Genomic DNA, 19427 nt, shown 5'->3' on the forward strand with positions numbered 1-19427 from the left:
GCGTTTAACTAGGAGGTAAAACTGGCTGACTGTGAATATACCATAAACTAGAAGTTAGAAGGGTTCCCAAGAGATCCACCAGAATAAGGCTATAGCATCATTAACAGAAATCCAGTTGTCCCATAACAAGCTTAACCAGAGCAATGCCCTTGGGGGGTACTGAACGGCTTGGGAAATGAGAACAGTCCACCTTCATGTCTAAATCACAAGGCCTGAAGAGTTTTAGAGAGTCTTACATTAAAGGCCTTGCTACTCCTGTTCTCTGAGGGAGTTTAGACTGCTCGCTGCAGAATCATCTCTAGTAGGAATTCCCTTGCTTCTCTCATTGGTTGTATTTTTAAGTGATGGATGCCATGTTTGTTTTGAATGGAGGATAACCTCAGTCACTCCTGACAAATCCTAGACACCACCCATCATTGGGCTAATCAGTGGTGACTTAGAGGATGCTCTTCTGTGGCAGGTGCCATGTTGCCTAGTATGACAGGCACCTATACCCTTCCCTCCTATTAAGAGTGTGTGCACCTTAAGAAAATAATTGCTGCACTTCAGAAATAGCTCTTGGAACTTTAAATAACCCGAGAAATTGAATTCGAGTTTCCTACATCAGGAGAATTAGAGGCAAGACATTCAGGGAGTCAAAACCTATGACACCAAGTATTTCGGTCCCAACAATAGGAGACAGCCTAACAACAAATACACACCTATTCTAAGAAGAATATCTCAAAATGAGGATGGGCAGACACCTCAACCCTTAGCATACAAAAAGGAAGTACCTGTTACAAGTACAGTTCAAAGCAAAAATAAGGAAAAAAGAGGGGCAGGAGGGATGGCTCAGCGGTTAAGAGCACTGGCTGCTCTGCTCTTCCAGAGGTCCTGAGTTTGATTCCCAACAACCACATGTTGGCTTACAACCTTCTGTAATGGATCTGATGCCCTCTTCTGATGTGCAGGCGTTCATGCAGGCAAAGCACTTGTATACACCATAAAACACATAAATGTGTATGAAATACGAAAAAAGGAGGATTTTATAGCAGGCAATGACTCTTTATCAGTAGTATAGCCACCTCTGGCCTCTGAGATTTGGAAGTGCACAATAGGAGCGATCCCTTCAGCTTACAAAGCATGAGGTAGATGTAGGGGAGCCCTTCTAGTGACAGACACTGTTGGACTTTTATGTCATTGGAGAGACAAATAATGGTAAATATGATGAAGAAAGCTGAGAAGTGGGAAGAGTATAGAGAATGAAGGGATTGGTGGGGAGAAATTGACTTCAGAAGAATTATTTGATATTTTCAGCAATACCTCAGTATAGCCAAAGAGAGATGAGTGCTAGGATTGCACACTGTCATTTATAATTTCTGGATGTCACAATCATCTACAGGCCAGCCTTTTGAGTGTTGGCTTCCTGAGTTAGCATACTGCAGTTGAACTCATTCACCAGTAGTTCTCTTCTCTTTAGAGCTGAGAAGTAGTCCTCTGTGTGTGTGTCCCACAGTTTACTCATTCTCCCATGGAGGACATTTAGACGATATCCCAGTTTGGGCAGCTAAGTAAATTGCATGCGTGTGAAACACACATTTCACCTGGGTCAACTCTGGAGCTGGCATCGCTACATGCTAGTGTTGGTACAATCCTAAGAAGTTACCAAAATAGTTTGTGTTCCTTCCAGCAGTGGGTGAGTTCCAGGTTTTCCAAAGCTTATCAGCTTTGGATGTTGCTAGTTAAGTTATAGCCTCTCATAGGTCTGCTGTAGTTTCTAATTCTGTGTGTGTGTGTGTGTGTGTGTGTGTGTGTGTGTGTGTGTACACATGTGTGTGTGTGTGTGTGTGTGTGTGTGTGCGTGTGTGTAGTGTATATATAAAATTGTGAATGCATCTGTGAAAGTCAGAGGACAGCTTGTCTGAGTTGAGTTTGTGAGTCGAATCCATCCTTCTACTTTCTGGGTTCCAGGTTCGAACTCAGGTCATCAGGCTAGCACAGCAAGCCGTTTTACCCACTGAGCCATCTTACCAGCCCTATATTGACTTTTTAAAACTGATTTACTCTGGGTGGGTATTTTGTTTTGTTTTTGAAGATTCCTTGAGGTTTTGTACCAGATAGTCATCTCCCCTCAACTAGCAGCACTGTTCTCTTCTGAGCCTTTACCTTTTATTCCTTTTTGCTTTTCCATATTAAAAGGAAGTAGTGAGGACAGGTAGCCTTGCCTTCTTCGTGTCTTAGATGTATATCATTCACAAGATAATAGGAGCTGGAGGAGTTTAGGTCAAAACCCTTTACAGAATAAAATTCCTTTGTATTCTAGTTCATCCTCCCTCCCTCCCTCCCTCCCTTTCCTCCTTCCTTCCTTCCTTCCTTAAAATCATAATGAATTTTTTCCCAAATGCTTTTTCTATATTTATTCAATTACAAAGTAGTCTTCTTTTGTTCATTTGTTTTTCAAGACAGGGTTTCTTTGTGTAGCACTCTAGCTGTCCTGGATCTCACTCTGTAGACCAGGCTGGCCTCAAACTCACAGAGATAGCTCTGCCTGCCTCTGTCTTCCAAGTGCTGGGACTAAAGCTGTGCGCCACACCGCCCAGCTGTGGTTTTCCTTTTTAATCTCCTCACCCAGTGAATTAAATTAAGCAGAAGCAGCACTTCCCATTATTTGACCTGTTTTATTTATTGCTGGATGTTATTTTCTATCACTCTGTTAAGATTTTTTGTGTGTGTATTTATGAGATATATTTCTATTACATTTTTTCCTCCAAGTTTAGCAGCTGGCTAAAGTGAGCCTTGTCTCTTAGAGTAGGCCGGGGACTGTTTCTCCCTCTTTATTTCCTGAAGACTGTAGAAAGTCAGTGTTAGGCCAGTCTTCAGCACTTCACAAAATTCACTTTTCAATGGGAAGGATTTTAATTACACAGTCACTTTCTTGGATAGTTGTAATCGGGCCCTTTGGGTTACTGGGGTTTTTGTTTGGTTCTGTTTTTGAAGTAAGGTCCCTCAGCCTGTTTTCCACAGGGTTGTTACATTCTGTTCTTTTCCTTTCCTCTTTGGGGTTTTCCTTTGCTTTTTCCTAGGCTTTTATGGTGGGAGCAGAGATTGTGGATTTGAACAGTCCCACTGTTGAGTATGTGGTTTATGTCAATGATACTGAGTGCCTTCCTTCTCCTGTGGTTTTTGGAAGGCGCTTTGGAAAACACTGAGCTTGCTGCGCTAGCCTACATCTCCTCAGAAGGCTAGTTGGATTTTTGAACTAAAATATTTTCATCATAAATGTCACTGTCTGGATACATTGATAGGTTTTCAGATCACTGGGCACTGTCATAGTGCTTCTTCTGGCACTTAAGGGATGGACTAGTCAGTGAAATAGAACCCAGATGAGGGGACAGTATCATAGAGTTGGAAGGCTCTTGGAAGGTTCTCAGGCCCAGTCCCCCTTTCTACTTAATAGAGAAACGGGCTCAAAGTTAATACAAGGTCAAAGACAGTGAAGTAGATGAGTCTGGGTGGAAGCGAGTTCATTGTTACTGCGGCTGGAGGGGTGAGTGGCCGTCATGGGGAAGGCAGTGGTCTGGAGGCACACTGTTGTGGAAGTCGTCAGTTCCAGACAATGGTAGGGGGTGTGCAGTCCAGGGGGCAGCTTTTACGAATGCATTAGGAAGCTATTTAATTTGATGGGGGGGGGGGGGATGTGTGTATTTTGGTTTCTTTTTCTTTCCTTATACTTCCCCCTTTTTCTTTTCTCTTTTGTACTGGCTGTTGAATTCTTGAGCTTAGGGCCCTCAAACATGTTAGGCAAATACAGTTCCACTGAGCTACATCCCTAACCCAGTGTTTTTGTTTCTTTAATGTGGGGGAAAAAATACCCTTCTCAAGAAAAAATGTTTTAAAACTTAATATCATGGTGTTGTGTAGGAATTGCTCAGACCAGGAGAGTTCAGGGGTTCTGAAGGTTCATATGGTGGTGCACACCTTTAATCCCAGCAGAGAAGCAGAAACAGGCAGATCTCTGTGAGTTTGAGGCTAACCTGGTCTACACAGAGCGTTCCAGGGCAGCCACAGCTACGTAGAGAGACCTTGTCTCGAAACAAGACAGTAGATAGCAGCCTTGGTAAACCATGCTCCTGTTCTGTTGGTCTTACAAGTCTTCTTGAATTCTTTGTCATGAATTTCTTCACAGTTTTACATGACCCTTTCCTTCTTCTAGACTTTTAAAACATTAGAGACAGAGGTAGAAAAGAGACTCCCTGAAAGCGTGAATTCATAGGTGAAGAGGTGGCCAGAGCAGTGATCACTAGAGAGTTAGAGCAAGTCAGGCCTAGGACGAAGAGCGCAGGGCCACCATCTGGCCAGCACCAGCCTGGTGCCCAACACTAGATTTCTTCCAGTGGTCTTTTATTAAAAGCCCGATGGCCTGCCAAAGCTGGCAATGCCCAGAATTAAAGCCCCACATCTTGGAGCTCAAGCATTGCTTTCTAGTGGGGAGCCGATGGCAGTACTGTCTGTCTAGTCCAGTCTAGTCCAGTCTATACCTCCAGGAAGGAAAGAACCCGAGGAGGGTGTTGGAAAAGTTTCCTGTAGGGGTAGAAATGCATTGAGTAAGCAGAGCCTCACAGAGGAGGTACGTGAGTCTTTGTGGATCTGAGAAAGCATATGGGAGGAGAGGCCACATGGGGCCTCAGGGACAGGCTTTCAATCTCTAATGTGACTGTTGTGAGTGGCAGCCAAGGTGAAGGTTAGTGGTCGATAGATAATAGTAAGAATTAATTACTGGCCCAAGTGTGATGATACACATGTAGTTCTGGTACCCAGGAGGTGGCTACAAGAGAATCCCAAGTTCAGGGCCAGCTTAGTAGCTGCCTCTACAGTTAAAACAACAAATACTGAGTAATGGAAGTGAGGTACAGAGACTTGTTCACGAGTACAGGAATGCAGGATAGAAGAGATCATTTTAAAAATTCTATAGCGTGGTAGGGTGACCATGGTTGACAATTAATGGTTGTAGTTAGAGTTTTCCTTCCTGGCCCAGTCAGGACAAATCTCTCTTACCCGCCAGTCCCACAGTCACTCAGACCCAACCAAGGAAGCACACAGAAACTTACATTGTTTAGAAAGTGTATGGCCGTGGCAGGCTTCTTGTTATCTGCTTCTTCTATCTTAAATTAACCCATTTCTGTTAGTCTATACTTTGCCACATGGCTTGTGGCTTACCAGTGTCTTTACATGTTGTTTTTCATGGCGGTGGCTGGCAGTGTCTCTCCCCAGCCTTCTATTCCCAGAATTCTTTTCTCTCTTGTCCCGCCTATACTTCCTGCCTGGCCACTGGCCAATCAGAACTTTATTTATACAGAGCGATATCCACAGCAAATGGTAGATTACAGAATAGCTAATAGACAAGATTTTGAATGTTTTCAATATAAAGCAATGGTAGCTGTCTGAGTTGATGGATATACCAGTCACCCCAATCATATCATGATATGTTATATACATACATTGAAATGTCACATTGTATCTCATATATATGTACAATTGTAAGAATTTAAAAAAAAAAAAAAACTATTTAAAAAGATGGTCCTGAGCCAGGTGGGTGAGTGGCACACATCGTTAATCCCAGAACTTGAGAGACAGAGGCAGGTAGATACCTGTGAATTCAAGGCCAGCCTGGTTGACACAGGAGCCAGGGATACATTGAGAGAATCTGGGGAAAATAAATAAAATAAATAAAAAACTTGAGGGGGGTCAGAACAGTAACATGTTCTTTCTGTAACTCAGTTTAAATATAGACTATATGAACAGATTTGTTTAATTTATTGGGTACCTGGTGGCATCTACCAGAGGAACAGGACCTGTGTGACCCACAGTGTCCCTTAAAGCAGTGCAAACTTGTTCAGTTCTGTTAAGGACACAATGGATGGGATGTGGTTCAGTTATTGAGTGCTTATTTGAATGCTTAAATCATTAAATCACTTTGAAATATTAAAAACTGAATAATTGTTAAACCATATTAGGATGTTAGTGTACATTCTTTTGTTATATTTGGAATCTGTTAGCTTCTTATCACCATTACAAGTACCCAAGAAAAATGATGTAAGGGAGAAATGATTTATTTTAGCTCACATTTCAGAGGATCTGTTTGTGGTTGGCCGGTTCTGCTTTCTGCTGTGGGCCAGAGGTGAGGCCGCACCATGGCGGGGAGCATATAGAGCAAAGCAGGGAGAGGTGTTTCCAGGGAATACATCCAGGCACCCACTTTCCCCACCTAGATCCCACTTCCTAATAATACTATCATATTATGAGTCTATCAAGGAATTAATCCATTGACAAGAGTAGAATTAATCCATTGACAAGAGTAGAACCCAGAGAACCCAGTCATGTTCCCAAGGCCCATCAGCTGGCAACTGAAACCCGACACATGAGAACCTTCAGGGAACTTTCCAGATTCAAGTTGTAACAGGTACAGCTGTATATGGTGGCATATGCCTATAATCCCAGCACTTAGAAGATAGGGACCAGAGGGTCATCCTTCATCACATAGTAAGTTCAAGGCCAGCCAGGACTATATGAGACCATGTCTCAGAACACCAAAAACCAGGCATAACTCGACTTGAGACTATGGTTAAGCCTTATATAAACTGTTCTCACTAGCAGTAGATATTCATGACATCATCCAGAAAGCAGTGTTTTCCTGTCTGAGTCCTTGTTACCCCAAAGAATGTGACCCAGCACTGGGAGGCAAGTTATCTTGATTAAGTTTAGAACTTTGTGTGATGAAGCTGTGGCAGAGTCAGCTTTGACCTGAAAGGACAATTACTACTATTTTATAGTCTGTTATTGCAACTCTATTATATAAAACATTATCAAATCAGGCAAATGGTCACTTCTTTGTTTTATTCTGTTTTATAGATCGTGAGGACCAGTCAATTCTTTGCACGTAAGTAAATCTTGACTATTCAGAATTGATTCTGATTCTTTTAGAAAGTTAAGAATTGCCTTTTTGTTTTGGGGGAGGGAGTTGAGCAAGCGTGTGATTTAAATGTTGCAGTTATCCTCAGGCTAAGAGTGTGCAGGATGCTCACATCTGCTGCTATTGCTCGGCTGTCAGACAAGACTTTTCACATTTCAAGAGTTAAATCTGTGCAATTTACTTCTTTAGTTTGTATGTCTAAGTATAGGCTGGCTGGAAAGTTCAGCAGTATATCATTTTTACTCACTATTTATCAATCATCTTGTGCCTGCATACTGTGTGCCACTGGATAGAACAGTATTCAGGCAGGACTTGATTCACTGTGCACATTGGAAAGATGGCGTTGCCTGCAGCATGGACCTTGGGCTGGAGGAGATATGTTAGGCGGCTGTGGTGACAGTGGCAAGGAGATGGTCATGGACCTTCAAAGAAGCAGTTGAGCTTAAGTGCTGTTCAGTTTAGGAGCCAAGTTACTGGGACTTGGTTTATGTGCTCAAAAAAATAAGTAGATTTCTCGATGGAATTAAGCTGTTTCCCTATATGAGACTTCTTTGGTTTGTATGTCTAAGTATAGGCTGGCTGGGAGCACGCTCGAGTGGGAGATACCAAGCTTGGTTTAGGCCACATTGCTGGTGGGTGTCTGTGCACATCCACTAGTGTGGAGATGCACTCAGGAGAGAGACCTGCAGTGTGGATGGTGGAAGCTGTGTGCTGTCTGTGGATGCCTCAGGACAACCAGCGCTCAGGAGATAAACCAGAGGAGGAAGAGCTACAGTCCAGAATGACCCAAAGGATGTGGCATTGCCAGGGGACAGGGGCCTTTCCAGAAAGGGGGAGTGCTAGCGGGTCTGATGCTTCCTGATACTAAGGGAGCCAAACAGAAACCATAGAACATGGAGGATGTTAAAACGACCTGAGTGATGGGGTGGGGAGGGCCTGGAAGTCAGACTGGAGCTGAGAGAAAAAGAAATTAGGGAAAACAGACAGAAAACCAAGACGCACTGTTTCTCACATCTAGAATGTGAACGGAACAATAGCTGACTGATAGGGAGAGGTCAGCAGAGAGTTCTTACCTCATTGTGCTTCTAATGTGGCCATGATGAGATGCAGCAGGAGGAGAGAGTGTGGTCAAGAGCAGCAGGGGGAAGGAGATTTTGGTAGGCTGGAAGGTACCACAGCTCTCTACAGCAATGTCCACAGTCCCAAAGAAGGTCCCCGAGAACTGGGGATTGAGAACACTCTCCTAATGTCGCCTTATTTATTTATTTATTTTTGGTTTCTCAAGACAGGGTTTCTCAGTGTAGACTTGGCTCTCCTAGAACTTGCTCTGTAGACCAGGCTGTCCTCAAACTCAGAGATCTGCCTGCCTCTGCCTTTTTGGGGGGTAGGGTGGGGAGGAAGAAATAGAAAGCTCCATATGTAGTATGTGGCGGGAAGAGAGGTGTGAGAGAAGAAAAGGGAGAGTCTGCTTTGCTGTGTGAATTTTCTTCTAGCATCATTTAGCGTCAAGGAGTTACATACAGAGCTCTCCATTGAAGCCTCGTGGCTCAGCAGCATGGTCAGTCCTGTGAGAGGACTTGGCAGTTGCTTGCTACCTGACCACCTGAGTTTGATCCCTGGAACTCACATAAAGGAAGGAAGATGGAGGAAGAGAAGCAGCTGCACAAACTGCCCTTGTCTTCCACACATGATCCTTGGAATACACACCCACACACTTAACACACACAAATAATAAATAAAATAAAAGTAGTAATTAAAAAAACAAAACCTCAGCATGGTTGCATGGTCCTGCAGGCTTCCCAGCAACTGTGTTGGAGGACTCGCTTATTGTCCTACTGTATAGGCCAGGCTTGGCCATCTCACTCTGCCTCTGTAGCCAGCTATGGGTAGCTGGCCAACTGTTGGACAGGGTGCCATGGCTTCTCTCGTGTCCTCTCATGCTGGCTCTAATGGGACAGCTGTATTCCAGAAGCAACAAGAGGTACATGCTCTTATCTCTACTGTGTCCCTCTACCAAGCCAAACACAACCATGGCCCGAGTCCACCTGGGAACCACTACAATGTAAAGTATGGAACAATGAGCCATTGCTGCGGTCCACCCTCCTAGGGTGCTGGCATAAAACCACATCTAGCCAACAAAAGGTGGCACACTCAGTACCCTCTTACATGGTGTTCTTTGGAATTGGGGTGACCTTGCTTTTTTTCCTGTTACTGGGAGTTGAACTAAAGGGCCTTGTGATAATGGTCAAGCATTCTCCCCCTGAGATATAGCCCAGCTTGCGCTCTCTCTCTCTCGCTCTCTCTCTCTCTCTCTCTCTCTCTTGAGACAAGTTCTCACTAAGTTTCCCAGGCTGGACTTGAACTTATTTTGTAATTCAGGCTGGCCTTGAACCTGCAGTCCTCCTGCCTCAGCCTACCTAGTAGTTGAGATTACAGGCTATGCCACCAGGCTCAACTGCATGGAAATCTTTGAAAATATCTGAAAACAACATACCCTTTAGAATGAAAGGCTGGTGGCTTCTGATCTTTGGTTGTCTAAATGACCATCACAGGCATTAGCACTTCCATTTAGAGGGTGGCATCCTGTAGAGTGGGTTTGTGCTCATAAGCTAGGGTCCTGGCAGCTGGGTTGTCTCTGCTTGGCTTAAGAACAACGTTTGCTTTGTTTTCCATTCTTTTTTCATTTTAAAGTTGATTAAAAATTCATTATAAAGAACTTGGAAAAAATTTCACACGGCAAAACTAACCAAACCCGAAGTCCGTGCCTCTCAATGAGCTTTTACCCAGTTAGAACAGCCAATCTCAAGTGTGGAGGTTCACATCGCATGTCACAGTTTCTCTGTCAGATATATGTGTGTGCACTTACCCAAACATGAGAAAAATGGGACAGAGTTCAGACTAGAGAAACAATTAGCTCTATATTCTCTTTCATGATTCAGGTGATAAGAAATGACCCATTCATTCTATTTCCAATGGTTGTTTTCTCCCAGCACTTCGTCATTAATATTCGCAGACCTGAGGCACAGTTGAAAGAGGTATCGTGGACACCCATGCACACACCACGCAGACTCAATCGTAATAGTTTACTGTAGTTGCTTTATCGTATCTGTCTGTTCATCCCTCCACCTGTCAGTCCATCTTTCTGTTTATGTTGGAGGGAGAGTGGTCTGGGGCTTGCATATTTACTGGAAGGGCCAGGAAAATAAGAAAAAGGAGAAGCTTTGTTTACACATAAAATAATTGTCAAGGATGATAGATTGGTTTTTGTCAACTTGACACAAACCTAGACATATCTGGGAAGAGAGAGCCTTTTTAAAAAATGTATCATATCACTACCATTTATTTGTTTATTTGTCATGTGTGAGAGTGTGCACATGCAGTAGAGTATATGTGTAAGTCAGAGGGTGACTTGTGGCAACTGGTTCTCTCTATCTACCTGTGGGTCCCAGGCACTGAAACTCAGGTCCTTAGGCTTGGCATCTAGTACCTAGTAAGCCATTTCTCCTGCCCAGGAAGACAGAGTCTTAATTAAGAAAATACCTCTATAAGATTGGCCTGTAGGCAAGTCTGTGGGGTATTGTATTAATTAATGATTGATGTGGGAGAAGCTAGCTCACTGTGGGTGGTGTCTCCTGGGCTAAATAAGAAAGCAGGCTGAGCCGGGCTGTGGTGGTGCAAGCCTATAATCCCAGCACCCAGGAGACAGAGGGAAGCGGATCTCTGTGAGTTTAAGACCATCCTGGTAGACAAAGCGAGTTCCAGGACAGGCTCCAAAGCTACACAGAGAAACCCTGTCTCAAAAACAAAAACAAAAACAAAAACAAAAACGGGGCTGGAGAGATGGCTCAGCGGTTAAGAGCACTGGCTGTTCTTCCAGAGGTCCTGAGTTCAGCTCCCAGCACCCACATGGTGGCTCACAACCATCTGTAATGAGATCTGGTGCCTTCTTCTGGCCTGCAGGCATACATGCAAGCAGAACACTGTATACATAATAAATAAATAAATCTTTAAAAACAAACAAACAAAAAAAGCCCGAAAACAAGGAAAAAGAAAGCAGGCTGAGCAAGCCATGAAGAGCAAGTGAGTAAGCACTATTCCTTTGTGGACCCTACTTTAGTTCCTGCCTTCAGGTCCCTGCCCTTGCCTGAGCTCCTTCCTAGACTTCCCTCTGTGATGGAGTGTTCCCTAGAAGTTTAAGATGAAATAAGCCCTCTTCTCCCCAAGTTGCATTTGTCAGTGTGTTAGCACAGCAATAGGAACCTAATTCAGGTGCATTACCTGCAGGAGCTGTCTGAAAGGTCGAACCCTTTGTTTGTTTATGCCTGTATGTCTGCAAGAGGGTGTTAGATCTCCTGGAGCTGGAGTTACAGACAACTGTGAGCTGCCGTGTGGGTGCAGGGAATTGAACCCGGGTCCTCTGGAAGAACAAGCAATGCTCTTAACCGCTGAGTCATCTCTCCAGCTCTCTGAAAGATCTTAACTGTAATGGTGTGGAGGAGGTCAGGGCTTCAGTTGGGCAGCCTGGAGGATTACCACAGCTTTTCCCGAGGGCAACTGCGCATGTCCAGAGGCTCCTCTAAGTTTAGGCAGTGTTTATTTGGTGGCTACCAGATGTTTAGATATGTAGGTTAAAGTAGTTTTCTCTTGTTTAGTAAGCCACAATTCCCTTTACTTAGTGCTTTTTCAAGTCCAGTTGTTAACAGATCAGTACATTTCTCCCTAAATGTTTTGGTATATAGACAGTATTATTTAAAGTCCAGTGTTTTCATCCTTTCTTTTGGAGCAAAATCCATATAATGGGGTTCTCACATCCTAAGTGTAGTTTTTGCTGAGTCATTTGTAGAAGCTAAACCTCAGTCAGGACCCAGAAGACAGTCCTGTCACCCCACAAGGTACTTAGCTGTCCCAGCTGTAATGATACGGCGCAGCACTGGGAGGCTGGGCAGGTTTTGGAGTCAGGGTGCCCCAAGGCGGGTGAGACATGCCATGCGGGTATGGAAAAAGGTGGAAAGTTATTCACATGGCAGACACAAGTCCACATCCATGTGGCAAGTTTATTTTGGAGTTTGGGGAGAGGTGAGAGAAATGGAGGGAAGGAGAAAAGAAAGAGAAACGAGAGAGAGAGAGGTGGGTGCTACCTCTGGCGGGGCCGGGGGTGGGGAATTTATTCCTCTCCAGGGGACTTGAAAAGTAAGATGATATCAGGATGCCGGGTGGGTCTCCAAGGGGCGGGTCAGAATACTAACACCAGTAAATGTGCGTCTTGGTGTTTTCATCCTTGCCTTTTGATTGTTTTTGTTCTTAGACACCACAATTGTGTTTTTTTATAGCTTTCATATTTATATTCTAAGATAACATTGTGGACCAAAAATATGAAAATGTGAAACATTGTATCCCACATTTAATAAATATTCTATGTTCCTTGGTGCTTTTGAGAATCCAAGTAAAGTATTCCAAGAGTGTGTTCACACCTGCCTTTCGTTGGTCCATAACCAAGCTAAAGTTTTCTGTATGCAAATTACTAGTTATTTTGTGTTCGTTGTTTATTAACTGTTCTAGACTACCTACCTGTTTACACAGATCACAAGTAGAAGCAATGGGTTTGTTTATATAAGGAAGAATGTGGATAGAGCTCAAGAGAGAGCGGCAAGAGCACTGGCCACTCTTCCGGACTCGGGTTAGATTTCCAGCATCCACGTGGTGGCTGTTTGCAGCCCTGGGTTCCGAGGGCCCGCATGCATGTGGTGCACAGGCATACATATAAAATAAGAACAAATACATAGAAAAAGTATGTACACAGTTTGATGGTTTATCTTTAAGCTTTACTTTTGTAGTCCTTCAGTTTCTAATTTGCATTTCCTACAAAGGCTGAACTTCCAGTTTATTCCCTGAACCTCTTCTGCCCACGTTCCAAGGGTGAGCTCTGAAGACTGACCTGGTAGTGTGAGCCTGCAGACCCACTGCTGGTCATTGTGAGGGCACACCAGATATTGTTGAAGAGAGTCATGCCTTTCATGTTCAGACTCCACTGCTGAACTGGAAGAGAAAGTGAAACCCTCCTCTTGGCTCTCCATGGCAGTAGCATTAAGGTTGATAAAGCAGTTACCCTTAGTCCCTTCTTTAGAGAACACTGAAACTTTATTACTCTGATTTTGGTCAAGCTGGTCGCCCCAAATTTCTTTTCCTTTTAAATATATTTTAGTATAGTGTAATGATTGTCTCCAGTCAAGATGTGACATTTATGGTTTTGTGTTGGTTTTTGAAAAGTGGTTATCTACCATATATAAATGTCCAGAGTTGAGTCCTGTATTGAAGGCAGTTGGGTGTTGCTAAGAGTAGCATTCCTTAAAAGTTTCAAAATAAACAAATGGATAGAATTGATTAATCATGAACTAAGGATGTAGCTCACTTGGTAGAGTGCTTGCCCAGCACGTACAGTGCTCTAGTTTTGATACCCAGCATCATATAAACCAGACGTGGTGGGGCACACCTGTAATCTGGGCTACCTAATGAGTTTCAAGATAGCCTAGGCCAGCTAAGATGACAGTATAGCGTTGCTGAAAGGCCATCTTATCATCAGATGGACATCTGATGATCTTATCCCAGTCTGTGATCACCATCACATAGCCATCTGGATCCCAGTTTGCTTTTCTGGGGACTCTATTTTAGATGTCCTCAAGCCATACAACTTGGGAAATTTTCATATTGCTCTTTAAATTGTAACTAAGTTATAAGAGTGGGATTGGGGTGGGAAGCACATGAAGCCACTGGTAGAGAGAAATTTAAGAAGCTCTAGGTAGAAATATGTGTTTGTTAAACTTTTTTGAAGTTGGGGGGGAAATAGTGGGTCGTGGTGGCATACACTTTTAATCCCAGCACTCTAGAATCAGAGGCAGATGATCTCTGAGTTCAAGGACAACTAGGGCTACATAGAGAGACCCTGTCTCAAAAAAAAGATGGGGGGAAATGTTCTAGGCAAAGAAAAGAAGCTAACATCTTTACCTGTTGTCCCCAACACTTGTCACTTTAGGACCCATAAAGTGTTCTGTGGAGCCAGTGTTAGTGTGGTGGAAGGGGCCTTGAACACACCCAGTCTCCATTATAGTCTCCTGCTAGGAAGCCGCCTTCTAAAGGACTGGTGTTTGTGTCTTTGACAGTTTTCTTTGGTAACTCACTTTTAAAGATTTTATAAAATGTAAGTTGTTTCAGTTTAATAGTGGTTTACATTTCGAAGAAAAGGGAAGGATATTGTTTAGAGAAATAGAAAATATGGCTTGAAAATCACCCGAAACTAGAAAACTGTGGACATCTAGCACAGATAGTTACTTTTAGACTAAAGTTTGAAAGTGTAGAAAACTTGTTTGCCTATATTGTGTGTACAGTAAATGTTGGTTGAGCACATAAATTAAAAATATAATGTTAATTTTGAAATTATGGGAAAACATTTATTAATATATTATACCCACACTTAATATAGAAAAGAGGACACTGTAGCCAGGGTTTTAAGGTAAAAGGTCCTGACTCCTACAGTCCCAACTAATTGGGTTGGCCTACCCATCTGAAAGTACCCATCAGAAAGATGAATACGGTGAAGCCCAGAGGGAAGAGATGGAGCCAGCGTGGTACAGTGTGAAGAGGAAAGGGGTCCATTGACGTCCCTCCCCAGTCCATTTCCAGACCAGAGATTTCGGTTTGAATAGAGGAAGAACTGAGCCTGCTCAGAGGCAAGCAGTGAAGCAGGTGTGTTCAGTGTGGTCCGTTTGACAGCCATCTTAGTTCTGGATCTGCAAGGTGATTTGAAGAAACCCTAATGCTTCCTAATGAAGGGAGCAGTCTGGTTCCTTGGAGAACTCCAGCTTGGGGGTGAACTCATGAAGTAATAAGTCTGCAAAGCTCTGACAGGCCTGGAAACCAAGGTGAATGCAGGTTTTTCTGGAGACTTGGGGCATCTTTTAGAGGACCTGAGACAGGCATTTGTAAAAGCTGACAGGGAGAAACCTCAGTTGCCTTTCTCTTGGCACCTTCAGCCTTAAAGGGGGTGAGATGATACAGGAATCACCAACTTTTAGACAGCCATGCCTTGCCTGGTTACCTGGCCCAGTCAAGCAGGTGACTGATCAAAAGTAAAGGAGACAGACAAAGATGCCAGGCTTCTGTCCTGCTTTTAGTCACCTTGCAGGGCAAAGTGAGGAGCCTGTGCTCCTCAGAAAGAGCTGTGTCCAGGAGATGGTCATTGTAGGAGGTAGGTGATGATCTCCAAATTGAGATTATTTAAGGCAAGGCTATCCGGCCAGGGATGCTTTTGATGTGACACACATCCAGAGAATAAGAACAAGGAAAGAGCTTTCTTATTGGCAGAATTGGGGTCCAGAGGGATACAAAGAAGGACCCCAGAGTAGCTGTGTGTTAGTGATCTGCTTTTATTTTTATTTTGTGTTAGGTTTTTGTTTCCGATTGTACATCCCTCTGAGGATCTAACAAAGGCTTGAGCGCTCTCTAGAAAATGTGAAAATAGGTTAAAAACTCCTGTGTCCAGTGCACTTCAACAGACGTGGACCTTAACCAAGCTTCTTTTTTGGCCTTAGATTAACTTTGTATTCTGACTCACACTCACACATGCAGAAAAGGGGTGCATGGTGCCAGATGACCTCCCTTCCCTTACTATGGGCCACCGGGGAACACAGCAACACATGACACCATTTCAAGGCTGAAGCTGCCTTGCACACCAGTTTCTTGGTGGAAATGAAGCCTGTCTCTTTGCTGCCTCCTGTCTGAGGTCTTGGGCTAGTGCACGCCCATTCTTCCGGGGTCTTTCTGACCTCTGCAGAAGTCTGCTGGACATCCTGCTTGGTTCTTTCTTTTACTTTTCCCCAGTACTTTTACATTCTGCTTATTTTATGTGTATGGGTATGGGTATGCCTGAATGTGTGCCTATGACCACTTGTGTGCCTAGTGCCCATGGAGACCTGAAGATGGCATCATACCCCATGGAACTGGAGTTACAAACATCATGTGGGTGCTGGGAATTGAACCCCTGTCCTAGAAGAGCAGCCAGTGGTCTTACCCATGAGCCATCTCTCCAGCCTTCCTTCTGCTTTCATTTAGGATGTTTTTATTTCTTCAGCTTCTGTCTGTTGAGATGCATCATTTCCCATTGTGTTTCATTTTGTTGTTTTTCCCAAAATTGTGTTCTAATTTCTCTGTGATTGCCCATGTTAACATAAATCTCTTTGTTGTTACTTCCTGTTGAGATCTTCATTGTCATCCTAATCATCATCACGATTCACACCACTGCCAGGCACAGTTCTGAATGCTTACATGTTAATTCAGTTCTCGAAATAACTTTTTCTCATTTTAATCTCTACACTAAGTCTCAGAGGAGCAAGTACCTTATCTAGAACACGGGAGGTAGGAATAGTGTTTCTGGTCTTTCTCTTACTATTTAACAACAGAGATAAACCCATTTATAAAGGGGAAAGGCTTAACTGGGCTCATGGTATCAGCCCCTGCTTCATTGGCTCCATTGTCTGGAGCCTGTTGACAATGCAGAGCATTAAGGTAGGGAACATGCACTGCACCAGAGCTATAAGGAAGCAGGTCCTGGATTCCAACATCCCTTTCAAGGATGTGACTTAATTTCAAAGATGTGACCTCAATGATTTAATTCCCTTTCCACTAAGTCTCATCTATAAGGGCCAGTGGTGCCATGACTCAGAAACCAAGTCTTCAACACGTGGGCCTTCAAGGGACACTCAATATCCAAACTGGTAAAGGGAAGATTGAAATCTAGGCAGGTCATATTTATTCCATAGTTCACAGTCTTAACCACTTCATCATTACTATAAATTCGTAAAGCCACTTAGTGTAGGATTTCAAGCTACCTCGTGTTTAATCAGTCAACATCTGAGTGGGCGTTACAGGTAGTGTTGCCCATTACAATGTTGCTTTAGTTACTGCTCGTTTTTCTTCTAGAACTTTATATGTACGAGCCATTGTTCCTATATTATGATGGAGAATCAAGGAGTCATAGTCTGAAACTTATCAAAGGTCTGAAGGAAAATACAGATAGATTTAATGGTACAAATTACATAAAATGATAATTTAAAGGTTGTAATATTCTTAAATGTTTTCTAAAGTGGGCAGAAACCTTTTTGAAAGTTTGGTAGTTTGAGTACCTAAGACTCAGAAACTCCTAGGAGGAGATGTAGAGGTGGTTATTGTATTGGTCAGGGTTCTCTAGAGAAACAGAATTGGTGTGTGTGTGTGTGTGTGTGTGTGTGTGTGTGTGTGTAGGATTTATTAGAGTGCCTTACAGGCTGTGATCCAGCTAGTCCAACAATGGGTGTCTCCTGATGGAAAGGCCAGGAATCCAGTAGTCGTTTACTGCAGTAGGCTGGATGTCTCAGCTGGTCTTCAGTATATGCTGGAATCCTGAAGAAGTAGGTTCTAACACCAAGAAGGGACTCCTCAGCAGCAGGCTAGATGAACTTGCCAGCCAGAGTGAGGGCAGGCGGACAAAAGACCAAAAGCTTCCTTCCATGTCCTTTTTTTAGGTGGGCTGCCACGAGAAGGTGTAGCTAGATTTGGGGTGTGTCTGCTGATTGCAGATGATCCAGATTTAGCGTTGGTCTCCCACCTCAGATGATCCGGTCAAGAAAATCCCCCACAAGTGTGCTCTCAAGCTGCTTGGGTTTTAGTTGATTCCAGATGTATGTGAATTAAGTTGACAACCAAGATCAGCCTCACAGGCATCAGTATGTGGTGTGACTATAAGTTGTCAAGGGGTTTGTGTCTGGGATCATCAGATTTTGGAACTGGGAGGAAGCAAATCCATTGCCTCCACTTGTCAGAGTTGGGATACGAAAGCTCAGCGATATTTTCCTACGCCAGTCCCTACAGCTGGTCACTAAGATCCCTTTGCTCAGCTCTCCTGTGGTAGAGACTGAGGTTGACCAGCTGCAGAGAGCTGTGGAGACAATGCAACCAGGAAGCCTGCTGGAAACTTGAGGCGTCGGCTGTTCCAATACTACTGTTCAAATATAATTCAAAGGAGAGGAGCCAGCATTTGCTGGGAGAGTTAGTGGCAAGCTAAAGCATTTAGTGCACTTGTGCAGGTGAACCGAGTTTAAAATTTTACTTAGAGATGAAATGTCTTCGTATAATTCAAGTCATTTATATATAATCTTGTGTATGTAATATATAAAGGTATTTTTATATAATTTTTTATATAATCATATATTAAAAGAGTAAGCCATTGCTCATTTTGTGGAGACCTGAACTATTCTGAGCAGAGAGGTAAGAAATTGGGTGTGCCTAAGTACCCAGAGGGCTATCAGTACTTCAAGCTTAGTCCAGAATATGAAGTATCATACTGTCATACATCACAAGGTTATGTGGGTTCAGACACAGATCAACCCGTGAGGTCATGCAGTGAGAAGCCCCGTGTGTGAGGCCACTACCTGTGGAAAGGCTCTCTCAAGGTGTGTGCTGGGGGCAACATTGGTTCTGACCTAGGAGGACCCTCAGTGCTTTGGAGGTGAGCACCAGCGACAAGTGTCCAGAGCTGTCTGTTCCTTCAGACTGTGGTCTCCAAAGCAGTGTTTGGGGATTTCTCTGTCATGCTAGGGGACATTTCCAGTGCAGTGTGGTTTTGTTTTCCATGAGCATTTAATACATTTCTCTTTGCTTTGGAAGCTCTTACCCCCAGGTACAGGAAAAATATATTTCCTTTGTTCTCTCATGAGTACTACCAGTGATATTTATTTGGATTTATTTAATACTTTTTGTTTTGTTTTGTTTTCTGTTAATACAGGGTTTCTCTGTATAGCCCTGACTGTCCTGGAACAACTCAGAGACCTGCCTGCCTCTGCCTCCTGAGTGCGGAGATTGATTAAAGGCATGAGCTACCACTCCTGGCTTAATACCCTTTTTTAAAAAAAATAATCATTTTTAAAATTTTAGTCAGGCATGGTGATTTAATATTTGTTTTGTTTGGTTTTTCGAGACAGGGTTTCTCTGTAGTTTTGGAGCCTGTCCTGGATCTCACTCTGTAGACCAGGCTGGCCTTGAACTCAAAGAGATCCACCTGCCTCTGCCTCCTGAGTGCTGGGATTAAAGGTGTGTGCCACCATCGGCCGGTGTGACTTAATCTTTTAATCCCACCACTTTGGAGGCGGAGGCAGGAGGATCACGGTGATTTCGAAAGAGTAGTCCACATGGCATGTTCCAGGCCAGCTAGACTTGGCTACAGTAGGAGACAGACACACCCCTGAAAATGGGCTTCTGTGTGCCTATTGAATGGCAGATGAAAGAGAGGTGCAGAAGTAAATTCTCCTTTGCAAGCCAGAACTCACTGTTCATTGTCTTTTTTTTTTTTAAAGATTTATTTATTTATTTATTATGTATACAGAAGAGGGCGCCAGATCTCATTACAGATGGCTGTGAGCCACCATGTGGTTGCTGGGAATTGAACTCAGGA

General features: G+C 43.5%; 1 protein-coding gene across 6 annotated transcripts in view; it reads left to right on the plus strand.

Annotated features, from left to right (window-relative positions):
* Myh10 (myosin heavy chain 10) overlaps window positions 1-19427 on the plus strand; it is a 127347-nt gene that overhangs the window by 30603 nt on the left and 77317 nt on the right. For all 6 annotated transcript variants that reach the window (XM_036198117.1, XM_036198120.1, XM_036198114.1 and 3 more), the window contains exon 4: window positions 6889-6916. In XM_036198117.1, the coding sequence (XP_036054010.1) occupies window positions 6889-6916 (28 nt within the window). The remainder of the gene's footprint in view (window positions 1-6888; window positions 6917-19427) is intronic.

Source organism: Onychomys torridus, chromosome 8 (assembly GCF_903995425.1).
Source record: "Onychomys torridus chromosome 8, mOncTor1.1, whole genome shotgun sequence".
Lineage (NCBI taxonomy): Eukaryota > Metazoa > Chordata > Mammalia > Rodentia > Cricetidae > Onychomys > Onychomys torridus.